This window comes from Calidris pugnax, unplaced genomic scaffold (assembly GCF_001431845.1).
Source record: "Calidris pugnax isolate Ruff unplaced genomic scaffold, ASM143184v1 scaffold28, whole genome shotgun sequence".
Taxonomy (NCBI): Eukaryota; Metazoa; Chordata; class Aves; order Charadriiformes; family Scolopacidae; genus Calidris; species Calidris pugnax.
The window spans coordinates 19,716,037-19,739,504 of record NW_015090842.1 but is presented as its reverse complement, the minus strand read 5'-3'; the positions used below and the strand labels follow the sequence as shown (position 1 = coordinate 19,739,504).

The 23,468-nt window shown below is 39.1% G+C and overlaps 1 protein-coding gene across 1 annotated transcript; it reads right to left on the bottom strand.

Moving 5' to 3' along the window:
* Nucleotides 1-2,926: 2,926 nt before the first annotated feature.
* On the bottom strand, nucleotides 2,927-16,027 carry PLA2G15 (phospholipase A2 group XV). Its single transcript, XM_014942407.1, has 5 exons — nucleotides 15,800-16,027; nucleotides 14,163-14,281; nucleotides 11,649-11,747; nucleotides 11,000-11,224; nucleotides 2,927-7,125 (listed from the first exon to the last, which is right to left on the bottom strand). The coding sequence occupies exons 1-5, from the start codon at nucleotides 15,991-15,993 to the stop codon at nucleotides 6,614-6,616; spliced, it is 1,149 nt and encodes a 382-aa protein (XP_014797893.1). The 5' UTR covers nucleotides 15,994-16,027; the 3' UTR covers nucleotides 2,927-6,613.
* Nucleotides 16,028-23,468: the final 7,441 nt, after the last annotated feature.

The following is a 23,468-nucleotide window of genomic DNA, read 5'->3' as shown; positions in this document are numbered from 1 at the left end:
ATATCCTAGGAGGGAAGCTATGCATTCAGGTACTATTGCCTATGTTTGAATTCCAAACTTCCCAGGGATTTCCAGACAAAGTAGATGTAAGCTTTCTAAAGATTTCTATGAGAAATTGATGATGCAATTAGAGCCTCAAGATCATGTCACTGAGTCTTCAAGTAATTCCTCCCCATTAAAAATCCATTCCACCTGTTTAAAACAGAAGATTAAGAAGAGCACACAAAACCTCAAAAGGCGTGGAGCACTGAGAACATCCAATTTGCTTTGGTCACAAATTCAGAATTTCTAAGCAAGCTTTACAATTGCATGAAGTTGGGGGAAGAAAGGCAGAGTAGTTTGATTTTTCAGTGTTTAAGAGTGAGTATACCAGCATATTCCAAAGCATTGTACAAACGTTGTCTAGATTTAACAAAGCCATGGAATTAACAGAAAGCCGGAAAAAGTAAAACTGGTGGCCAAGTTCTGCTCAAGGCAACACGGCAAGTTGCCAGACAGACATGTTTACAACTATTATGAAAACTGCTAGAAGCAACATCTTACACTCTCTCCCCCCAGGCTTTGATTACAGACAAAAATCAAAAGTCCATTGAAACCAGTTGCCATTGCATAAATGAGGCTGTTGAAGAACCATCAAATCAGTAAGATAAAGTTTCTGGTTGCATTTCTTTGTTAGAGGCACCACAATGTATTTTCTATTTGCATTTTTAATCTACTCAAGTGATTCGGTTTTCAATTTTCATTAGGGACTTCCTGTTACTACTCTTCATCTTATTTTATCTCACTGTACTTTTCCACTGTTTCCAGCTCTGAGACTCCCCCCCCGCCCGGTATTTCATGCTAAACATTCTTTCTACAAAAGGACACAGCTCACTTTTTCTTTTTTGCATCACAAAATTTGCTTTCCTTCCCATAAAAGAAATAATTTTGTGACTGGGCCAAGTGTTTATGTACCCAGGTAACACCAGTACAAAGCTTCATTAGTTCACTGGCCACTGTAATAACCTACAAGGCTACAGAAACATTTTTATTTATAGTTTGGCTTCCTAGTATCCTCACATTTAAAATGACCTCCTCTTTTCCAGATTTTCAGCATTATCTCTTTAACAGCCCCAGTAACATGCTACGCAGTCTTTGGTTAAAACCTGACTGAAGAATTTGCCCCAGTACAGAGAGATTGTTCTGAAAATACCAGATTATTTTCTGTGATTGTTAGGTGAGAGTGACACTGATCCACATCAAGCACCTTTACGTGCTGAGAAAGTGAAATCAGTGCTGTAAGTGGTAAGATGAGCTTTAACTGGTAACAAACTGAATAGAACCTGCAAAAGCACTGGAAGTACCAGCATGATACCACTATTGCTTCCAGATCTGCTGGGGTGGGGAGAATAACTTAAACTTCAAATATCTGAGAACTAATCCCTAGAAGCTGAAATGAAGGTAACTTGCTGAACTATTTCATTCAAGATTAGTGATCATTTGCTACACTCAAAGGAAAAGAGTTCAGGATTGGGATCTTCTGCTCAGATGCTGCATGGCTTAGAACAAGAAATTGGCAAGCAACATCAACGTAAACCATTAAGACAGACAACACCAATATTTTGACTAAAACATTGCATATGAATTTTTTCAATTTCTTGGGCTCATATTACATTCTACTTTTGCCTGAAGAATGCTGATTTGGGAATGAAAAATTCTACTTAACACTGATTTGTTGATCTGCATGACCACAAAGTAACTTAGACTTAAATCAGAAGAAATTATTGAGCTAGAACTTTAGAGGAAAACTGTAATTCAAGCTAAAGAGAAAATCAAGATAGTTTCTCAAAACTGTAATGCCATCATTAAAATAAGCATATCAGACAGCACAGCAAAATAGCATCAGGGAATACGCAACTATACCTTTGTTATTTAAAAGATGCACAACCCAATCTAGCACCAGTGTCGTGTCAATATTCTAGCACTCCACGGGACACCATGGCTTGGCATGACTCTAGCCAGGCCCCATCATCATCGCTCTGTCCCTGCTCCCCGTATTCTCAGCCTTCCCAGCTTCTTCCAACAACTGGTACAATGCTTCAGTGCAGGATTTTCCCCATGTCAATAGGGAGCTGGAGGAAAGCCACACTCCCCTTTCTCCTGCAATCATATGGGGTGTCAATGAGCCTTGAGAAAGGCATGAACAAGAATTGTACTGGGACAATTCTTGGCTGATTAATAGGAAGCCAGGACAGAGAGAGGAGCAGCACTCACTAACACTCATCTTTTATTACAGGCTTTATCATGGAAAAAAAAAATGCAGCCCCCAGAAGGCAAGTTTCAACCTGATCGTTCTTCATTCTCAAGAGTTACAAGCCACCATTTGAAGTATAGGTTAGTGAAGCGTCCAGGCCAGCCACCAGAAGACTTACACTTGCCCAACAGGCTTCTAGATTACTTTGATAAGGAAGATATTTCTGGAATTTTTTTGCCCTGCAGAATCATTGTCTACTGTTCCAGTTTCTTCAGAGCCACAATGCTATATTTTTAATTGCAAAAAGATTACTTCATACAACCATGAAACCATATGGTCAACATACACCAGTTGTGGACCAGTTTGGAAACCAACAGTATCAACACAACTGCAAGCATTTAGGACACTTCAAGACTGAGAGACTAATTTTAAATTATTACCTCAACAGAAGGATGAGGCGTCCCAAGAACTTCTTTTTAAAAAGATGAACAATAAAAGTAAACAAAGGAAACCAAGTCTCAGTCACACACATCTCCATAAATTCAAGAACAGCAAGTGCATTTGGAAGACAAACCAAGCTGCAGTTACTGCAAGAAAAGGAGACACCAGGACTCCCTGGGGAAGAAAAATAGCAACAAATTGGCATTCCATTTGAGTGCTGAGGCAACACTTTATTCACAACAGGAGACAAGCTGTATTAGATCAACTTTATTATATTATCAAAGTTTGACAATAAAATATTCAAAATCTATTGAACGCATTCATACACAAAAAGAGCATATAAAATGCTAGGTCTCAGAATATGTTCCATACAAAATACTGTTAAGTGTAGAGCAGCAAAGTCATTGCCAACCATTCCCTGAATTTAGGAGGGCCTTGAACACACTGTGCTCCAAGAACTACCTTAATACCAAACATTCCTTCCTTTGGTCTGCAAGTCCTTTGCAATTATTGCTAGTTAGTGAAGCCTTCTCTGTTTTTAAACAGAATCACATAGTGACTCTGAACCTCTTCAGAAGTATTACAATGACAGCTGAAAGCCTCTTCAGCATTTTCTATACATTTTGTCAGAAATAAAATAAGAAACACATTTGGTCCTCAAGACTATTTTTGGTTTCTGAAAATATCCTGGAAGAATAAAATCAAGTAAAAATTATGGAAAGAGGGAGACATGATGGATAGGTGTTAGGTACAATGAAGATATGTCAGCAAATTCAAACATTTCAACTGTGCAGTGTGGCAAAGCACCTGAGTCACTCCTCTTGAGAAAATGCCACATTCTCCTCTCCTTAATGATGTATTTCTTCAGACCTCTCTCCCCACAAGAATCTGGAATACTCAAGTGCACGTGGCTGTCGCAGGCCTGTACCAGTAACACCAAACACTCTGCCCCTGGAGAGGAACATGCCGTAGTGAGTAAGCACTTCTCAACACACTGAGTGAAGTGGCTCAGTTTCAGTGACCAGAACGATGTAGTTTACTTGCTGCATTCACTTTACCATGCGAACACCATCCTAATATGCAAGAAACTGAAAATGAAAGGGCTGAAAATGATTTGGTACAAACCCCAGAAGTTCTGGACATAAAACAGAACCATAGTCTGCAGAACCCATCACATCCCAGCAAAGTCTCACCAGAAGCACTGCTCCAACACAGTACTTCCAACTCAGGTATGCACATTCTTGTGCCACAAGGCTTTATAGTGACAAACAGCAACAAAAAAAAAAAAGGGCCCTGAGAAACTTTCAGCTTCATTTTACCAGGTTAACTAACATGAGTTTATTGAAAGGCTCTAGGGCTTGTCTACTTAATGGAAAGCTGATTTATGCATCTTTAGGTTAAAAGATAACAGTCAACTAATCTCAGAACACAATACTAGGTTGCCAAAGTTAGAAAAGAATAAGAATATTTTTTTCCTTTTGGGGCACAAAAAGAAAGAAGTAGTAAAGAAAAAAAAAAGAAAGCATCTTTTGGAATCATGTATTTTGGAACTTCAAATCACAAAAATCCCTGAAGCTAAACTCTGGGTATGGGACTGAAAATAACATCAATTAATGGGTAAGGATCTAAATGAAGCTTAGAAAAATTCTCCACACCAGGTTAAGAAGTGTTTCCCTATGTTCTTTTCCCATTTGTTTCAGCCCTTGATGCCCTGTTGGTAGCCTCCCATACAGCCTCCAGCTCCACTCATTCCAGTGCTTATTAACAGGCTACATTCTACTTCAGCAAGAAATACTGATTGTGATAAGCTGTTTTCTGCACTGTCTTTCTGTTGTAAACCAGTAATATAGCAATTTATTAAAAAAATCAGACCAGAGTCAGACCTCAGGAAGAGCTTTATCTTTGAGCAGTCTTGGAACACAAGCCTGAGGCTTATCCAGCTCACAGCCCCACGTAGAACAGAACACTTGGCTAAAGGACTTTTTCTGTGGGGATTTGTTGTTTTGTTTTTTCATTTCAACAGTTACCAACTACAAATGGCTTGGGGCAACTTGGTACTTACTCTGGAAAAGTCTAGGCAATATTGCTGCTGAACTGTAGGTTTCTGGGCAACTGATGACAAAATAAATGTTCCATTGTAAAAAAAAAAAAATCAGGAATATATGTGTGTCCTCTCCCTCAACAAAGGTAATAGGGAAAACGAAGCTACACAAGTTAAAACTTCAGAAGATATTTAGCTTATCCATGACCCTAGTTCAAGTTGTTCTGGATTTACAAGTCATTTCTGATTAAAGCCTTAAACCTACCTCCTGTGCCAAAGCGTTTGCAGTCTACAGGAACACAAGTTCAAGCCTGTCATTTCAACACATCTTACCTATACATTTAAAGACAGCAAGCATTTTATGCATGCTACCAAAATAGTTAAAAACTTTACCTTTTAGACAACTTCAGTTTCTTAACTAATGAATCCTCAATAGTTCTGATGAGTTTCTGAAACTCTTAAAACATTTTTTCTGGGAGGACCTAGCATTTTGAAAGCATTCAAAATTGCATTTTCAGGAAACAAAGTGCAGTCTAACTGGGTGCCTGGTTTTAAAGCAAGCAAAAGAGAATCTTCAAGTGAAACTATTTCTCCAACAGCACTTCTGTAATCAAATATGAGGGCCTTTAGGCTATCATTTCTGTGGCATTCAGAGTTGAATTTTTTTTTTTTTAAAGTAAAACAATACTGTACGAAATTAACGGAGTTGCACATTCAGCAATTTACAGAAACATTTAAGGAACAGCATGTCCCAACTTCTTCAAACAGCAGTAACAGAATTTGTAATCTATGGAAAGTGAATTTTAGTCTTAAAACAAAGTTTCTTTTCAGCTGAATGCAGTGTTGTTCCAATCACTACTTGGTCAGTAACTGGATCAGAGCCTACGTATTTGACTGAGAACAAGGTTTATACTTCATACTGTATTACGCTGGCTTCCATTCGCCACCCCATTTCAGGAAGTTTTGAATTAAAGCCCACCATTCATTATCATTTCCAATACAGGAGATAATTTTTCACACAGAAATGCAATTCTGTATGGATTGTTTGCCAGTACTCAACTCAATTAGCTTTAATTTATGTGCTACTTCACAAAGCTACAGTTATTACAAGCACCAACCACTGTTTACCTTCTGTCCCTCATTGATAAATAAAGCACAAGGTGAGAATTCCTCAAACTCCAGACTGTAAGTAATCAGGTTCTAGAAGTCGATGAGCAAGCTATTTCTTCCTTTAAAAAAAAAAAAGAAAAAACAAACCCCAAAAGATACCTAATAAGAAGCTTCAAGTAATTCTCACATCTGTCTTTCTCCCCTCCCACCCCCCAAAAAGCTGTAACAAAAGAAAGGCTGGATATGACAAAGGTAGTACAGTACCAGACAGCCCTCTTCCCCATCTTACCCAGTAGATATGCACATTTACAAACTAAGGTACTGGGAACTGTGGATCAGAATATGCAAGACCCTTTAAAAAGTTTACTGTGCTTCCTAAATTAAGATAATTCCCTTGTTCTATGGGCATCTGAAATTACAATCCTTCCTCACCCTCTCACTCCAAACCCTGCAAAGACCACACAAAGGAACTCAGGTGCCTGTGGTTCTATGTAGTACGTGCAAGGGGCTGCACAACCTCCAAATGGAAGTCTGTATGAATATTGGATACAACACCAGAGGCACCAAAATGCATATTTGTCTAAATTTCCAGAATGTGAAAATACCATGAAGCATCATAAACACAAATCAGAGACAAACAATCATTTAGGACACCAAACAACTTCTTGAACACAGCCTTAAAAAAAAATAAATAGTTCAAATATCTAAATATCAAGGGATTGAAAGGCGTTTTCCCACATTTAAGGGAAGGCATCACAGGTGACAAAAATAACTGTCAACACAAGGTATCACAAATCAAAAAGCAGCTTTTTCACATACGAGATAGTAGTATCATTGGACAGCATCTGAATATGCTCATTTCCTGAAAGCTCAAATACCACAACTTCTTGTTTTTGCATGTCCACCCACTTCTGGCACTGCAAGGCACTCTGTAAGTTTACTGTCCCGTCCCCATCGCTATAGATAATCTTGGGTTCTTTGTCAGGAAAACTTTCATAATGGAAGGAATCAGGTGTTTCCACGCCAGTACCATAAAGACAGTGTATGCGCACACCAGGGGGTGTCATCTGGTAGACCAGGGGTTCAGTGTCTTGTCTCATGAGCCAGCCATCTTCAAAATTGATGTCCCTGTAGAATTTTTGGTAATCCCGAAGAGTGTAGTTAGCTGTAGGTGTGCTTACAAAGACCTTATCTGGAGGCCAGGTGTAGTTGTAGGGGAGCATCCAATTTGTGGAAACCGCTGATCTCTGCTGGTCTCTGATCTTGAGTGAGCTGATAACAGGGATTCTGTTGTTGTCACCTTAAAAAACAAAAGTGGAATTTCATTATTCACAAAGTATGAGGCAGCAAGCAACCTCTCACAGTGATAACATGAATAAAAATATTATTCCCTTAGCTTACAGTGACAATTTGAGAAGTTTGTCCTCATTTACGATTCTGCAAACTAACTTCTAATAACTTACTAATTTAAATACAAGTTGGTGAATGGATGACTGACAAACTAAGGACACTGCTGCCATTCCAATATGCTCCTTTTTAATGGCAAAAATATTTCCTATATTAGCTGAGTAAGAAATCAAATCAGCTTTTATTAGGCATTATTTATACCATTTGCAGGTTTTGTCTTAAATGTTCTTCTGGAAATGTATTTCACAGTGACTCAGGTACCTAGATCATGTTTTTGCTGAAAGAACAGGTAAATATACTATTCACACACAGAGTTCATGAAGAGACTTTGTACGCTTAACAAAATGTTTAAAGCTTTGCACATTCAAAACAAGCAGAATAGCAGTATTTCATTCAGGATAGCTATAAAAATTACAATATGGTTTGTTCACCATTGGGCATAGTGTTTTACCAGTTTACGCACTCCCTTCATAACAAAACCTACCAGAACATGCCTACAATTGAAAGAAAGTGTTACCTAAAAAAATAACTTGTCATACAAGGAAACAGAAGAAATACTGTATGGCAAATATTACTGTCACTGCTTATGCTACAAGTAAGAATGCTGCACTGAGTGACCAGTTCAGCTGCAGCACTTCGGCACTTTTTACTGTTCTTTAAGAGTCAGAGCATGTTAACTTCTGGTGGGAACCATGTAGTGGGGGGGTTGGGGGGTAGAATTCATCAACATGAGCATCTTCCCTTCCAGTCAGCATTTCAAAACTGCTAAAATACCTATATTGATCAGAACATAGGTATTCTCTAATATAGCACTAATATTTTCTGGCAACTCTGTTAACCCAAACTACATCTTTGCCAGGTGTGTGAAAAACAAACCCAACGATTCTTCAAAGACCAGTTGATAACTACTATACTGGGGAAATGTTTTCAGCTGGCCAAGCTTTTCCAAGGCACTGTATTTTCTTAAAATTTAAACCTAGAGAGCTAGAGCTTATTATCAATGAAGGTCTTAAATTATCCAATACCCAATAAACCACAGAATTGTTACATTTTACCAAGTTTAGGCTTACTCTTATTACAGATCTAGTGCCTGGCCAAAACACTTCAAGAACTTTTAGTAGACATCAAGTCCCTTGTTTTCTCAGCAGTTTGTTCCAAAGATGGCTCAAAATAACAAATGACTATGTTATAATTTTAATGCATCTTTCTTCATATTTTAACCATTGCTCTTGCACCTTCACAAAATTAAAAGCTGCTTAATAAATGGCAGATACAGTGACTACTAGAAACAAATTTAAAAAAAAAAAAAGGCCCAGAGACAGGTCTGAGTTTATTTTCACAGAAAGCATCTGATGAGCCCCACTTTCCATTATCACAGTGGCCAGCACTCCTTAGTTCTTTTGTCAGCTGAACCTTGAATCAGATTTTCTATTAGTAGGTCCAGGTGGTTACAGTATGTAGCGATACAGGTCAACCGCTCCATAAAAATTGGAACACTGAAACCCAAACCACTACTCCCAAAACAGCACCAAAATGTATTTTTCAATTCCATAAGGTGGCACTATTGCTTCAGCAAGGAGATCCAAAGCAGTCTTTAACGCCATAGTTAGGAGGAGTATGTAGTGCTAGTATAACTCTGAAACAGATAGAAAGGAAATTCAAAAGAGCACAGCAAGAATCACAAAGGTCCTAAAAAATGTGCTTCACATTTCTGTGTGGGATGAATTCTTAACTGTGCACACTCACCACTGAGCTACTGAATACTACCCGGCAGTTTTCAGCAAAGAAAGGCCAAGTTCTGAATTGAACAATGAGTGGAACGTGTAGAAAATTTATTTCCAATAGAATAATCTAACACCAAACCCAATTATTCCTGCCTCTTATAAAGCTGTTACAAAATACTTATAAAATCGTTTACTTTTCTCCAAAGTACAGAAGTATACTGTATGGCCAAGACCACGTTAAGTCAGCAAATACAACACTCCCTGACATGGTAGTGAATGAGATTAGGTCTAAGGAAAACACTGCTAGCATCTTACACTGACAAAAACAAAACAAAAACAAACAAGCTACCAGAGTGAACTTTGTGTCTGTTGCTGCATTGGGAAGAACATCTTCAATTTATTGGCACTGGAATTGTAATGATGTAACTATTCATCTTGCAAAGCACATGAATAAGTAGCAGAAAGTATCACAGAAGATCTAGAGAAAATAATTCTACCTGTTTACCACTTCAATAACACAACCGTGGATTTGAATGAAGTTCCTAGCTATTACCAGATTATGAACAGCAGTGGGAACAGAAAGAAGGCATTCAGAGCTTCTCTTGTCTTTCCTGCAGCGACACTTTTTTTTAAAGCAACAATTCTTCTGCATACTAACACCCTGATGATCTCAGTTGTAGAAACTCTTTAACAGACTAACGTAATCCAAGTATTAATGCCTGATGGTTGTTGTTTACAACCATCTGTCTTAAATACAAGACAGAACTCACCTAAAAAAGTGCATTCTGATTCTACGTTCTGCCTTTTTAACTTTCATACGCGATTCTTAAATTTCTGCTCTAAAACATGGACTTTAGCACAACAGACACACAGATTAGAAGATAAATTTCTACTAAAATGTAGAAATGTAACTATTCATTATGCATTTGTATAGCTAGCCACTTTGGATGACATGCATTTTAAAGGATAAGCAAGATAGGAAGTACAAAAGTTTCATTCAACAGAAATCTGGAACTGTGGAATTTTATATAATTGTGTAATTTTATTAAGGTGATATTAACATTGCTCAGTTTCTGCCATTTCTGCAGCATGCAAACTTGTCAGATGAAGCCTGTGGGAAAAGGGGAATAATTTTTTACAGTGCCATTGCAATAGATTTAATATATAATATAACTTAAATTGGATGTTTATATTGAGTTTTCTAATTAGTAACTGAGCTGCACACTATTCAGAATCAAATGCCTTTGCTAAGCAAAGTATTCTTTCATTTGTCTATGCATGGCTGGGCACTTAATGTGTGTTCTGCATTTTGATGAAGTCCAGTTTTTGATGCCAGCTTTGTTTAGGAAGAAGGTAATGATTTCCAAAGCTAACAAGCTAAAAAAACCAAGCCAGAATCATGAACTAAATGCTAAAGCACATGAAATAATTATGGTATCACATGATGGGGTAGTGAACTATTTTCATCAGTCATTTGCAGTTACATAGTGAAGTATGTTTTGCTTCTTTATTAAATCATTTTCTGTCTCGGGCATATCCCGTATGCTAAACTCAAGATCTCAAAGATTCATTTTCCTTATCTATAGAGCTATAACTTCTGACAGGCATTTATGCTGTGGGCACCACTTCACCACCATGTCTGCAAGTTTCCCTTAACATGTGTGGTCTTTAATCTAAGGAAACTACCGAATGCTCTGCAGTCAATAGTTTTGCAATCCTGAAGAGAAGTCAGTCTGGTAGCAGAAGTGACAGAAATAGAAGACACCAGGCCAAACAACAGATGACACAGTGTGCTAAAAAGAGGTTAGGAGAGGTCAAGAGGGGATGCAGCCCCTGGTTAAGGGATATAATAGATTTACACCATTCCCATGAACATAAAGAACTCTGGTCAAAGGCTTGAAACAGCAAGTTGCCATCACTTATGAAAAAATTATTTTTAACTTCGCAGTAACTTAAACACTCATCCTGCAATCTTACAGTTAACGGTCTAGTTAGTATCTTGCACTACTGACCAAATACATTCCAAACCCTGAAATAACCTACCTGAAGCCAGCACACGGAGAGTTTTAGCCACTCCTCCCCATGGAGCGCCTAATGACACATAATCTTTTATGTACTTGTCTTTCCACTCCTGAGTCTGATGGTTGAGGAAGTAGAGGGTGTACATATTCCCCATGCTGTGGGCAATTAAGACAACGGGACTTCCATACTGCTCATACATTAACTCTATCATCTTGCGAAGGGCCACAAAATAGTCTCCATTCTCATCTAAAGTAAACACACACAGGTTACACAGTTATAACTCCTAATTGTAACTGCTTAACTGTAACAAAAAAGGTTATTTATTTGCTTTAAAAGGTTATTTTTCTGAAACTGTCTGTGGAATTAATAATGCAAAACTTAGAAATTCCAGTATTAGGTGGGAGGGCTGGGTGTTTTCATGGGGGTGTGTTTTGGTGGTGTGGGGGTTTTGTTATTTTGTTGTTAAGCAAGCCTTAAATAGCAAATTGTTTAAAGCAACAAAGGAAACACCACAAAGCTTTCATCTGGGCCTAGGGGCATCCAGGTTCCAAGAACTAGTAAAAATTAAAGTTTTAATTATAATTGTTCAGGTGGGATGGCAGAAGACACTCAAAACAATATTTGCTGGCTGGGAGAGTTAAAATTTTGTTCAAGTAATAGTGTTACTTACTTGGTGCCTTTCGCCAGTCATAAGGTGCTCCTCTTACATCTTCATCACGTTTGTAGCCCCAATCTACTAAACTCTGCACCAGCATATAAAAGTAGCTGCCTGTAGACATCAGAGAAGAGAGAAACAGAAGAGTGAAAAGATTAGCATTCGAAGCAGCCGTCAGACACTATCACAAAACAACATAAGTTCAGGATGCCACACGTATGGACATGGAACTGTAGTCTCAGTCTTTGGCACTCTAGAAAGATGCATATTAAAGTGAGTTATGCTCACTGTCCCCCAAAAGTGAGAGAATACCAGTATTAAAACTTCATACTAGTTGCCTGATCTGTCAAATAAGTGTGGCAGCAAAACATGGCATACACAAGATGGAGACATTTTCCCAGCAGAAGTGTCTTACCCTTGAACTGTAAAGAATACACCTCAGAACTACTACATTACAGCCCCAGCTTTTGTCGACTGCAAATAAATTTAAGGTAGGGTATATAATACATTCATAAAGGCTGGCCTGGACTTCACCAATATTTATTCTCAGAAACAAATGCTTACAGCTTACCCTAGGGCAAAGTTCTGGAAACTACCCCAAAACCCTTTTCTATCAGGTAGTGGACTGAGACTTAAGTGACTGAACATAATGCTTTTATTGCAAAGAAGGGAAACATTTGCAGACTGGCTCCATATTGACATATGCTGCATATTACAAGCTTTGACACATAGGATATAAGTATTACCACAATTCAATGCATCTAGTAACAGAAAAATCAAGTGTCAAAACATCCTGTTGAATATCACAGTCATATTGAAGTTAAAAGCAGAACATTAGTCTCAAACACTTATCACATAGTCCCTGAAGTGAACATCAGCAATTTTAAATATGTCTCTGTTCTAGTTGTAAGAGTCATCTAGTGAAGATCATTAAGTACATTACTGCCCTTCTGGGGATTGCTCCCTACAGAAAAGAAAAGGAAAAGAAACCCATACATGTGGGGCATGTGAAGCTCAGTCCATTACTGACTATTAAATTACTTAAGTCTTCAGCTACAGCTAACAACTCTTCACAAAAGCTTATCAGTGTTTTCTGAAAGATGACTTCCACAAAAACACTAAATTAAAAAAACCCACAAACATGAATGCAGAAATCCTTTGCAGCACAAGTGTAATTATGTAATTGTTCTGACACTGACAAAAGAGAAGGAATTACAGAGTGTGGCACTGTATCTCCCAAACTCATTAACTCATTCTTAAGGCCAAAAAACATCCTCAGAGTTGGAAGGGGAACAACCAGGGCCAACAGATGCCCAAAGTGTTCAGCAAAGCTGCTGTTATGACTGCACCTGATTTGGAGGAGAACAATGATCAAAGCAGCACAGGGGCTGCCATAAATCATAGAATGATTCGAGTTGGAAGAGACCTTGAAGATCATTGAGTTCCAACCCCCTGCCCTGGGCAGGGACACCTCCCACCAGACCCGGTTGCTCCAAGCCCCCTCCAACCTGGCCTTGAACCCCTCCAGGGATGGGGCAGCCACAGCTTCTCTGGGAAACCTGTTCCAGGCTCTCACCGCCCTCACAGCAAAGAATTCCTTCCTGAAATCTCATCTCATTCTCCCCTCTTTCAATTTAAAACCATTACCCCTTGACCTACCACTCCACTCCCTGATAAAGAGCCCCTCCCCAGCTCTCCTGTAGCCCCCTCCAGGCACTGGAAGGCCACTATAAGATCTCCCCAGAGCCTCTCTTCTCCAGGCTGAACAACCCCAACTCCCTCAGCCTGTCCCCACAGCAGAGGGACTCCAGCCCTCTGAGCATCTTCGTGGCCCTCCACTGGACCCGTTTCAACAGGTCCGTGTCCTTCCTGTGCTGAGGACTCCAGAGCTGGACACAGTGCTCCAGGTGGGGTTTCTCACCAGAATGGAGTAGAGCGGTAGAATCACCTCCCATGACCTGCTGGCCACACTTCTTTTGATGCAGCCCAGGACACGGTTGGCTTTCTGGGCTGCCAGCGCACATTGCCAGCTCATTTAGAGCTTCTCATCCATGAGCACTCCCAAGTCCTTCTCCTCAGGGCTGCTCTCCAGCCATTCTCCACCCAACCTGTATTTGTGCCTGGGATGTGGGTGCAGGACCTTATTCAGAACTAAGATGAAATGAAGTGGTTTTATTTTGTTTTTGTTGTCAAGCTTCAGTCACAAATTTTCTACTCAACTTATATCATTTTCTAAAAATATCTGTCTTCAAAGTGCCTACTCAAGTCTCCTCCAGAGAACTTATATTTGGCACAAGAGTAAATAACACAGAATCTTCTTGCCTCAATCTATCAGGCCAAACAACAGATAAAACATTATAATGCAATGAAAACACTTAAAAGAAAAGTGAGCCATATGCTACCTGACTACAAAAAAAATTTTAGAAAAACAGAACTGTAATTTGAAATCCCATTTCAGTAGCTTGTCATGGGATTTTTCCAGTGTGCCTTTAAACAAGTGACAAAGCACTTCAGACACAGTTTACATACCAACACTCCTTTTACTTGGGTCAAGGAATTCCAAGGAAAATGTCTGCCCAAAACCTGGGACTCTGATATCCACTCCATCTGGTGGTTCTGTAATCTTACTTGTTCGGTTATATACCAGCCTGAGGGGGAAAAAAAAAAAAAAAAGAGAAAAACATGAAGCATGTTGTATTAGCACATGACAACTCTCAGCTACATTAGGTCTTACATCCTGAGTGCAGTAACAAGAACTTTAAGTGCTATTACCCAGAAGAAGAAAAAAAAAAACCACAACAACCTAACAGGCAGACATGGTAAGAGTACTCTAAAGGCTAAGAGGTTACACAATGCAAACAACTGTTTTAATTAGCTTAACGCTTTACATGCAAAATCTGAGGCTTCTCTATAAAACTGAGTATACAGAATTGTAGCTGAACTTCAACTTTAGAATATAAGCTCTATATTCTATACCATATAGTCCTATACCATATATAGTTCTAACCATATTCTACAATATAGTTCTATACCATTTCACATAATGGCAAAGGTTTTTCAAGAACATAAGAATGGGGCAGTAGAAGATAAAATACCTGTAAAATCAGGTACCAGAAAAATTCTCCTAGATAAAAATAATTCACTTCTGCTTGATAACACCAATACCAGCATAAGGGGGTACTTGATACTTCTTGACTAATAACAACTGGTACCTCAGGAAACACAGAGAGGTATTCAGTGTTTCATAGACATTTTTCAAATCTATTTGAGATATGAAGAATCTGGAGCATTGGGTCAGGGGTTTTTTCAATCATTATTATTACTGTTGTTGCTGGGGTTTTGCTTGTTTTTAATACCATACCAATACAATTGCCATTTCTGAATGCAAGTTTTTACCCCCAGATGGAGTCTTAAAATCTGAATTGATACTCAAATCTTCACACACCAAAAACCTCTCTAACTTGTCAGGCATACAGCAAGACAAAGCAGAGGTACAGCTACACAACAGCTTGGTATATTCACATAAAAGAGCAACATGCCAATACAATATTTTTAAATTATACGAGCTCAATATTTGTTTTCATAGAGATACATATGTGATTTTCACAGTAGCATTAATGAAATAGACTGAATGATGAAATATTCTGGAAGCTTTAAATTAGGCAATGTTTTAAACCAAAATAATTCTTGAAAGAGAATTCCAGACTGCCCCTGAAGGACCCCATGTGTCTCAGCTGCCCCTGGGACTGCTCTCTAATGACACACTGCCAGCAGAAGTGCAAGCTCACATTCCTTCTGCCTGTCCCCTGTGCTGCCCTATGTCCCTCCTTCCCCCTTGTCTCATCAAAACTTAAGTAACTCATCAAAAAAGCAGAAAATGTTCTGCTTTAGATAAGCTTATCAAAGTGTCTGGCAAGTGCCCAAACCAACACTGAGTAATTGGTAGGAAAGAGAGTGGAAGAAACTAAAGAGAACCTCTGCTTTTCATCAGTGAGGCAACAGAGACACATCTTCCGATTCATCATGCTGATCTACCCAGCAAGATTGCAAGTCATTTCTCTCACTGGTCTTGAATCAGAAAAGAAAGTTGCAGGCAGCCGTTCTGTACAAAGCACGTCAGTCTAAGGAAAGGAGATAACTGCAGAGAGCAACATTTCTGGTCTTACCTGATATTATCAATCCAGCAGTCAATGATGACAGGCAGAAGCAACTCTAAATTCAGCCAGAGTGTAAAATAACTGTCTGTCTTCTTAGAGCAGAGATAGTGGACTACTGATGGCTTATCTAACTTTGCTTCCAACTGATTACCTAAGTCCCCTGGCACTGAAAGATATAAAAAGGAGACATTTAAAATAAACATCTATAGCATTTTACATTTATAATACACACATCTTAATACCACAGTCCTCATATGCAGTATCACTGCATCCAGAGATACCATTAAGTTTTGTAACCGGATAAAAAAATATTGCATAAGAACAGAGTACTGCATGCATATTTTCCACTGAAAAAATTTAGATTTTCAAAAACTATGAACTGAGAAACAACGATGTAGAAGAAGTCTGGATCAACAGTTCATAGCTTCAAAGAACAGACTATTATAGGAACAGGTCATGATAGGCCACTGGTATGAAAAACAGATCATCTCGGACATTACCAAAATTACCTGTGTTTTAAAGTACACACAGAATCTTTCTGGAAGAACATTTTCTTCAGAGTGTCACAACAGCACATGTAAGTTGTTCTGTTCTCTGTGAACAGTTGCTTGCAAACTACCAACGTTCACTGTTTTTGGATACATTACATCAGTAATACTTGGGAGGCAAGGGTCTTGTACATGCACCTTCTCTGAAGGACACTGTTCTTAAGACATATATATTAAATGCCAGTATTCCTCTGATTAGTTTTATTTTCCTTTATTTTAAAGGAGATGGAGACAGGAACATTATTTCTAAATTTGAACTAAGCTTTAAAAATTCTTACAATTTTCAGCAGCAAGTTTCCAGAGAAGCTTCTTACATTCTATTACGTTTAATCATTTTTTCCTCAAGAACCAGAAAGGCAAAGATACGTCAGTAACTGAAAAGTTTCTCTGTATTAGAAAAATTCAGGAGTTAGACACTTCTTAAGGGTTGTCCCCACTCCTTTCAGCACACCTTTTTTGGGTGTGCATAAGTGTATCCTATTTACTTGATGGTTTTTAATGCGGACCTGCCCATACAGTTGCTCCCACCACCCCCATTTCATAAATTATTTAATCAAAACAGTTTAAATTCTACAGAACATTGATACTTAACAACGGTTTAAAGAAAGAGATAACATCTTTTAGTGGAACATCTAATTTAACTTGAAAGCCAGACATGCTTTCAGAGAAACATTTGCTGCAGAACTGAAAAAGGACAAAACTTCAGACTAAATACAGACCTGGATAACGACACTCTTACAGGCTTCAGCCCCTGCAGGTTAAGCCCCACCACCACAGATATACCTCAGGATGTCTTTAACTACCCCTACTTTCTCATTAGGCTTTCAGTGTTTTTATTTCTGCAGTCTTAAGCGAAACGTTAAAAGACCCAGTAGCTGACCACAGTTTATTTTAGGTCATATTTCAAGGACTCTGACCTACTGGAAAGCATAGTAAGGGAAATTATAAGTATTGCTTCACACCCTAGAAAGAGTTTACTGAAGTTCAGTCCTGTAAGCTCACAAAATGCTCTTTAGTTATTGCTTATGGAACAAGCTGTTGCCTTGTAGTTCTACTGTCTCATGCCTTTGCTGTATCAGTGCTTTTAATTAGAAGAGGAACAGAATGTAATTCTATTTATATCAAAATATCATTCATGACTGGCCAGTTTCAGCAACAAACCTGCCAAGGACAGAACAGGTTGATTTTGTCTTCAGCTTCAATGCAAACAAAGTAGAAGAGTGACATGCTGTTCTACCCCAGAATCGTATTTCCTTGGGTAAAATCAAATTCTTACAGCAAAGATACCTTTCAAAAACTCAAACAGCTGGAGTATCAGAGTTTTAAGAACTTGCTGAGGTTTCCAAACAGCACTCAATCATAAGCACTCCCACTCAGAGGAAGACAACTGAAGAAATTTGAGATTGAGATTATAAACAAGATATATCTATCAAGAAGACTACTGAAAGCAGGAAACTGCAAAGTCTCATTCAGACTTATTGGAGTAATCTTAGATTAACTGCAAGTTTAATTTTGTTAAGATATTTTATCCTGAAACAACCTTGAGGACAGAGGCTGTGCTCCTGTGTCCAATCAGAGCAGAAAATGAGAAACATTGCATCCTAATTTTTACCCAAGGGATGACAAGGAACAAGTTGAAACATGGCAATTTATTTAATGCTAAACAGTTCCATCTGTGCCAAGATACAGTACTGCAATTTAAAAAAATCACGTCTCCTGTAAAGGTGTGATAACTGTTTAGAATGCAGGGACGAACAAAAAAAAAAAGTTTTTCAGATTTACATTTCCATATTAACAGTGAAAATAATCTAATTAGTTAATAACTAATTGACAACTCATGTTTTATTTTCTTAAAGTATATACTGCAAACTGAAAAGGGTTCACGATGAAGCTACAGGGAACAAAAGGCAAATTTTGATTTTTCAGATTATGGAAAGAAACATGCAAGATCTTCAGTCCTCACCCCTCACAATTTAAATGTTAATGATTTACATTTTGGCTGGAGAACTACTTAGTGGCTTTTTGATGAGTAACAGGTTTTAAAAAAAAAAATCACACTGAAGATTAATTCTGTAGGATAACGACATACCTTCCTGAATTTTCTGTGATGAAGTTTGAAAGCAGTATGAAAACACATCTCCCTTTGCTTTCAGGTCAGACACAGAAAGCACTTGTGGGCAAAGTAATTTTTCTCCTCTTCCTCTTATCTACCAATATCTGTAGTTTCTAAGCCTTTTTGCTGAAAACGTTATAGAAAGCTCTTGCTTTTTAAAGCCTGCAGACTGACCCCATAGACGTATAAAGTGATGTTCTGCAAAATACATCAGCACTAGTCAAAACTAGATGCCCAAGAAGAGATCTCGGGCAGCACCCCTGCTTCCCTAATTCCCACTTGTGCAATACATATGTTGGGTTTTGAACTGTGACAGCTGGGAATACAATGAGATTCCATATTCAGCAGAAAAAAGTGTCTCCATCAGATTTGATGATGTATCTGTTCTAGTATATTATCATTTTTCACAAAGATCGTAATCCCAACAGAATTCATCCTAATCCATTGATGAGCCCAATTCACTTCCAGTATTATAGTATCCTTTGCTGGTTTTGGGAGTCTGGGTTTTTTTGGCTCAACTACCCTGACAAAACTAGATCTCCCTCTGGGATGCATTCTTGTTTGAATAAAGTTCATGGAAAGCATATTTACAAATTTCATTTGGGAATTTAAAAGAGGTTACAGACTTTTCCAAGTCTGGGAACTACAGTAACTGGCTTTAGGACAGACTGATACTCCCGCCTATCACTATCCTTAAGTCTTAATGACAGAACCAATTCACAGTTCCCAGTAGGAGACAATGAGCAAATTGCTCCCTGGAAAGTGACTGGCCTTAATACTGCTCAGGAAACAAAGATAAAAGAACATTCAACAAAAACTGTGAATAGGGGGATTAGAAATTTCATTTGGAAAAAAGAAAAGATAGTATGTACATAATAGTCGGGGGGGGGAGCTATTGTTTGTGCGGCAAAGGGGCAATCATTTGGTACTTTTTTTTTACTACTTTTATCTGAAATGCAAATACCTTTGGATATGTATCAATTATCATAACTTTACTGGTATAATCTCCTCAAATAACTCATCTTTTTGCTTCTATAAATTAGCCTTCCTTCAAGATGAACTAAGCTTTCCGAGAAATTAATTTTAAACTCTGGCCACAGTTCTCTAAGGAGAACGTCTCGCAGTAGCTCTAGACTCAGTGACAGACTGCCACGGAAAAGGCTTGAGTTTAAAATTAGGCACAAGAAAGCAAACAACGTCTCACATGATATTCCCAGATACCTCAGATCACATGAGGCATAAACATTTAAATCACTCCTGACATCTAGCCAGCTGACCACACAAACACACACCTCAATTAGCAGTCAGCAGGAATTCACAGACAAACCTCCTTTGCATGTAAATCAATTATTAACAAACTTCATGTAGGTGTCCTTCTAGAAAACTTTAGCCAAGTACCTAACAAATTGTTTGCAGAAGGTATCAGAACATTGCTATAGGAATTGCATTGAGTCAGCTCTAAAAGGTAAAGAGTTTGGTGAATCGCCACTGATCTTATAAGGACAGGTTATCAGCTCCCAAAATTGATAAGACATGAGATAGTGATTATTGATGGACTACATGAGAACATGAAGAAGGAAGAACTTATTGTGAGCATTAGAAGACAAGTGTGTTGAATGTGTAACCAAACTGGTAAGAGAAGTGCAAAAATATAATTGCCCATAAACATGAAGCAGATATCCAGAAGCACTTGCACAGAATATATATATATAATAGATATTGTCAGTAGAGCAGAGGTATTCAATAAGCTATCCTGATTCTAAAAGAAGATTTTCCTGTATTAATATCTTGTCCTGGCTGAATAGGAAGCTCTTAAAAAAAAAGAAGTCATGAAAGCAACTCAGAATCTTAAGTAGTCCCCCTTTCCCCAAAGTCACTTGAGAGGAACCCCAAGAAAGTCACTATACATTTTAATGAGCATTGTGTCTTTGGTATCAAGCCTTCAGGCAGGACTCTGGAAGTCAGGTTTTGACTTCTACCTCATGGTTCTTCTCTAGTGCCACTATTAAAGCAATACCCTTTGATGCTTTGTTATTTCAATCTCAGGGAAAATTGACAGCAAAATACTGCAATGGGATTGCTCAATTACTCCCCATGTCGGTTTAGTCCCTAGTCTCACTCCCTTGGTACCTATTAACATGACCTTCGGGCACAGTAGCTCCTGCTCCTAAAGCACCATTTGATGATGCCCAGACCAGCGTAAAACAAATAACCTAAGCCAAAGGGAGTGGTGCCACACTCCACATTCCTTGCGCCAGCTCTTCCACTAAGGTAACTCAACTACAAAATTAATCACATTTCTCAACAGGTTAATTTTCTCATACTTTCACAAGACAAATGACCCCACAAAGTGGCCAATAAGCAGGCAAAAGGAAAGCTGGGGGAGCAGTAATGAGCTATTGGATTGGCTTAGCTGTTTCACAGAACCACACTTCATCTAAACCAGTTAGGGGGCTCTACAAATCTGAGATCTGTTGCAACCCCACCTACAGCCAGCAGTTACAAGGTTGTATTCAGGCAGCTTATCTGTTTTCAGATTTGAGATTCCTAGAAGCAGTATTTTCATGAGTACCTGGGGAGCAGAACAGTGTCACCCATATAGAAGCAACATCCCATATTTGCAAACTGCTGCTCCACTTCCTCCGCTGATACTTGGCTAAGCACAGCTTGCAACTGCAAGTGGGGTCATTACACAAAAAAAAATTGCAAGCAAGTTGGGTCTTGTGACCATCACTGGTCTAAAACATTTATGAAACAACCATTATGTTGACAACATTCCTTTAAACAGCATTCCTTCTTTCTTTATTCCTTAAGATCAGGTGGCCAACTTGCCATGCACAGAATAACACCAAACTTGTTAACTCCCCTTTCTGCTTAAGGGTATTAAACTCCAAACAGACCAAGTGTGAATGCTTAAATCATGAGACCACATTTACTACGAGATAAGAACATATTTAAAACTTGAACACATAGGAGTTAAGGGCCTAGATACCAGCCTGGTGGGGAGGATCAACTCTATCCCCCTCTTGTGGGCTCCAAAACGACCTCAGGCCTGCCCAGGCCCGTGTAAGGCAGCCCTGCACACACCTCTCCAGCTCCTTTGGCATTTGTGGTCCCAGTGCAATGTGTGTTTTTCTCCCCTCTCCCAAACACCTGTGCTAAGCCAGCCTCCCTAAACCCTTCTGCCATCCTCACCACAGTAATTCCTAAAAAGCTTATCTTCAAACATCACATACGCAAGAAGGGTGAAGAAAAGGTCATGAAAAGTTAACTAGAATCAAGATGAGAACGTTTCATACAGAACCAGTGAGTGACCGATAGTCACTCCTTCCTCTCCTTTATTTGCTTGACCTTCGCTGCCCATGTCACATCTAATAGAAGCTAAGCTCTTAGTGCAGGTGTTTTTACAACTGTAGTCATTCCCACACATCAAGAAAACATGGTATTTTACAATAGTAAGTTATAGCAAATCAATCCCTAAGAGCACCTTCTTTCTGAAACACAGAAACAACACAGAAAAATTAAATAACTCATTAAAACCCACTGAATCTTCCCTTTCTGGACAGTCAGGACTGAGCAGCAGAAACCAGCAAGTTTTAAAACACAGACACTGACTAGGATAGCAAGAGATGCAAGCCCTGTAGTGTTTGATGAAAATTCACCCTAAAAGCAAAAAAATCTGTGGTTTAAACCACTTGGTGATAAATGTGTGCTCAGCCACACCATATTTACTGGATATAGGAAAACAAGACGTAGGTCAGCCATGGTTTTTTCCAAGCATCCTTTCAGTATATACTTACAGTAGATCCCTCAGCAGTAACTCCACGCTTCTATAATTGCTATCCCTTTATCCCAATTGCTTTTAAATCTTCTTTGATTCCTTCACAGCTAGAGTTGAATATTGGATCAGCACTAAAACACTATCACCTTTGTCATCAAGAAGCTTGCACTGGAATAAGCACCAAAGCCTATTGCTAAAACCCAGCATTACAGAGCTGAGAGATGGGATAAAGAAATGCTTCCAACCTTCACAGACAGAACTCAAGAAACTTTTGTTCACATTTTAACTCCAGCCTCTTAGGACATCCTTTTGTGGTTTCTTCTCCCAAATCTACATCCTCTTGGTTATTTCAGCCATCTCTTAAGAACTCTAAACTTGTATGTGGTGGTCCTAAGATACACAGCAACTTCAAAAGAGTTCTTGTTTAGTGCTTACCCTTTTATGGCAGAAGTTCCTTAGAGTTGTAATAAAGTCAACAGCAAACCCCAAATTATTACAAATAAGTGGAGCTTAAACTGAACATGTCTGCGATTATGATTTCCCCCCATTTTCTTACTTTTTATTCCACCTTTATCACCAAGGTTAGTTGCATAATAACAGACAACATACTGAAATACTGACTACTGAAGTAGTCAGCCACAGGGCTGACTACTGACATTAATATCACCAGTGAATGTATTGGAATGCTTAAGGATTACAATTTCAGTAGACAAGTTATTAAAACACTTGAAATTTATTCACAAGCCTCCTTATCAATGGATACAAAAATACATCTAAGGGCTATTACTCAGTAACCATTATACAAACACTCTCCATATATTTGGCACAAACTATTCTGTGTTTACAGGTGAAACCGCAGGCCAGGAATCAATATTTGGGTTTTAGGGTGTGCAATGAAATAAGCTTATTATTTTTAAAGTAGTGGCGGCCTGGCTGCCCTAAACACGCCCTCCCTCCTCCTTCCACACCCCATCCCAACCCCTACCGGAGGTCCGCACGGAGCCGGGACCCGAGGCCCTGCCGGTACTCGGCGAGCTAAGGCTGCGTGCGGCCAAGCCTTGCGTTTTCCCTGAACCCGCTGACAAGCGAAGACACCTCGTGTTTCCAGCCTGCCCGAGCCCCCGGCCCGGCCCCGCACCCCCCGCCCCGCGGCCGGGGCAGTTACGGGGACGATGCTCCGCGCCCAGCCCCGCCGCAGCGACCGGGGAGGGGGGGGCTGTGCCCGCCCGGGGCTCC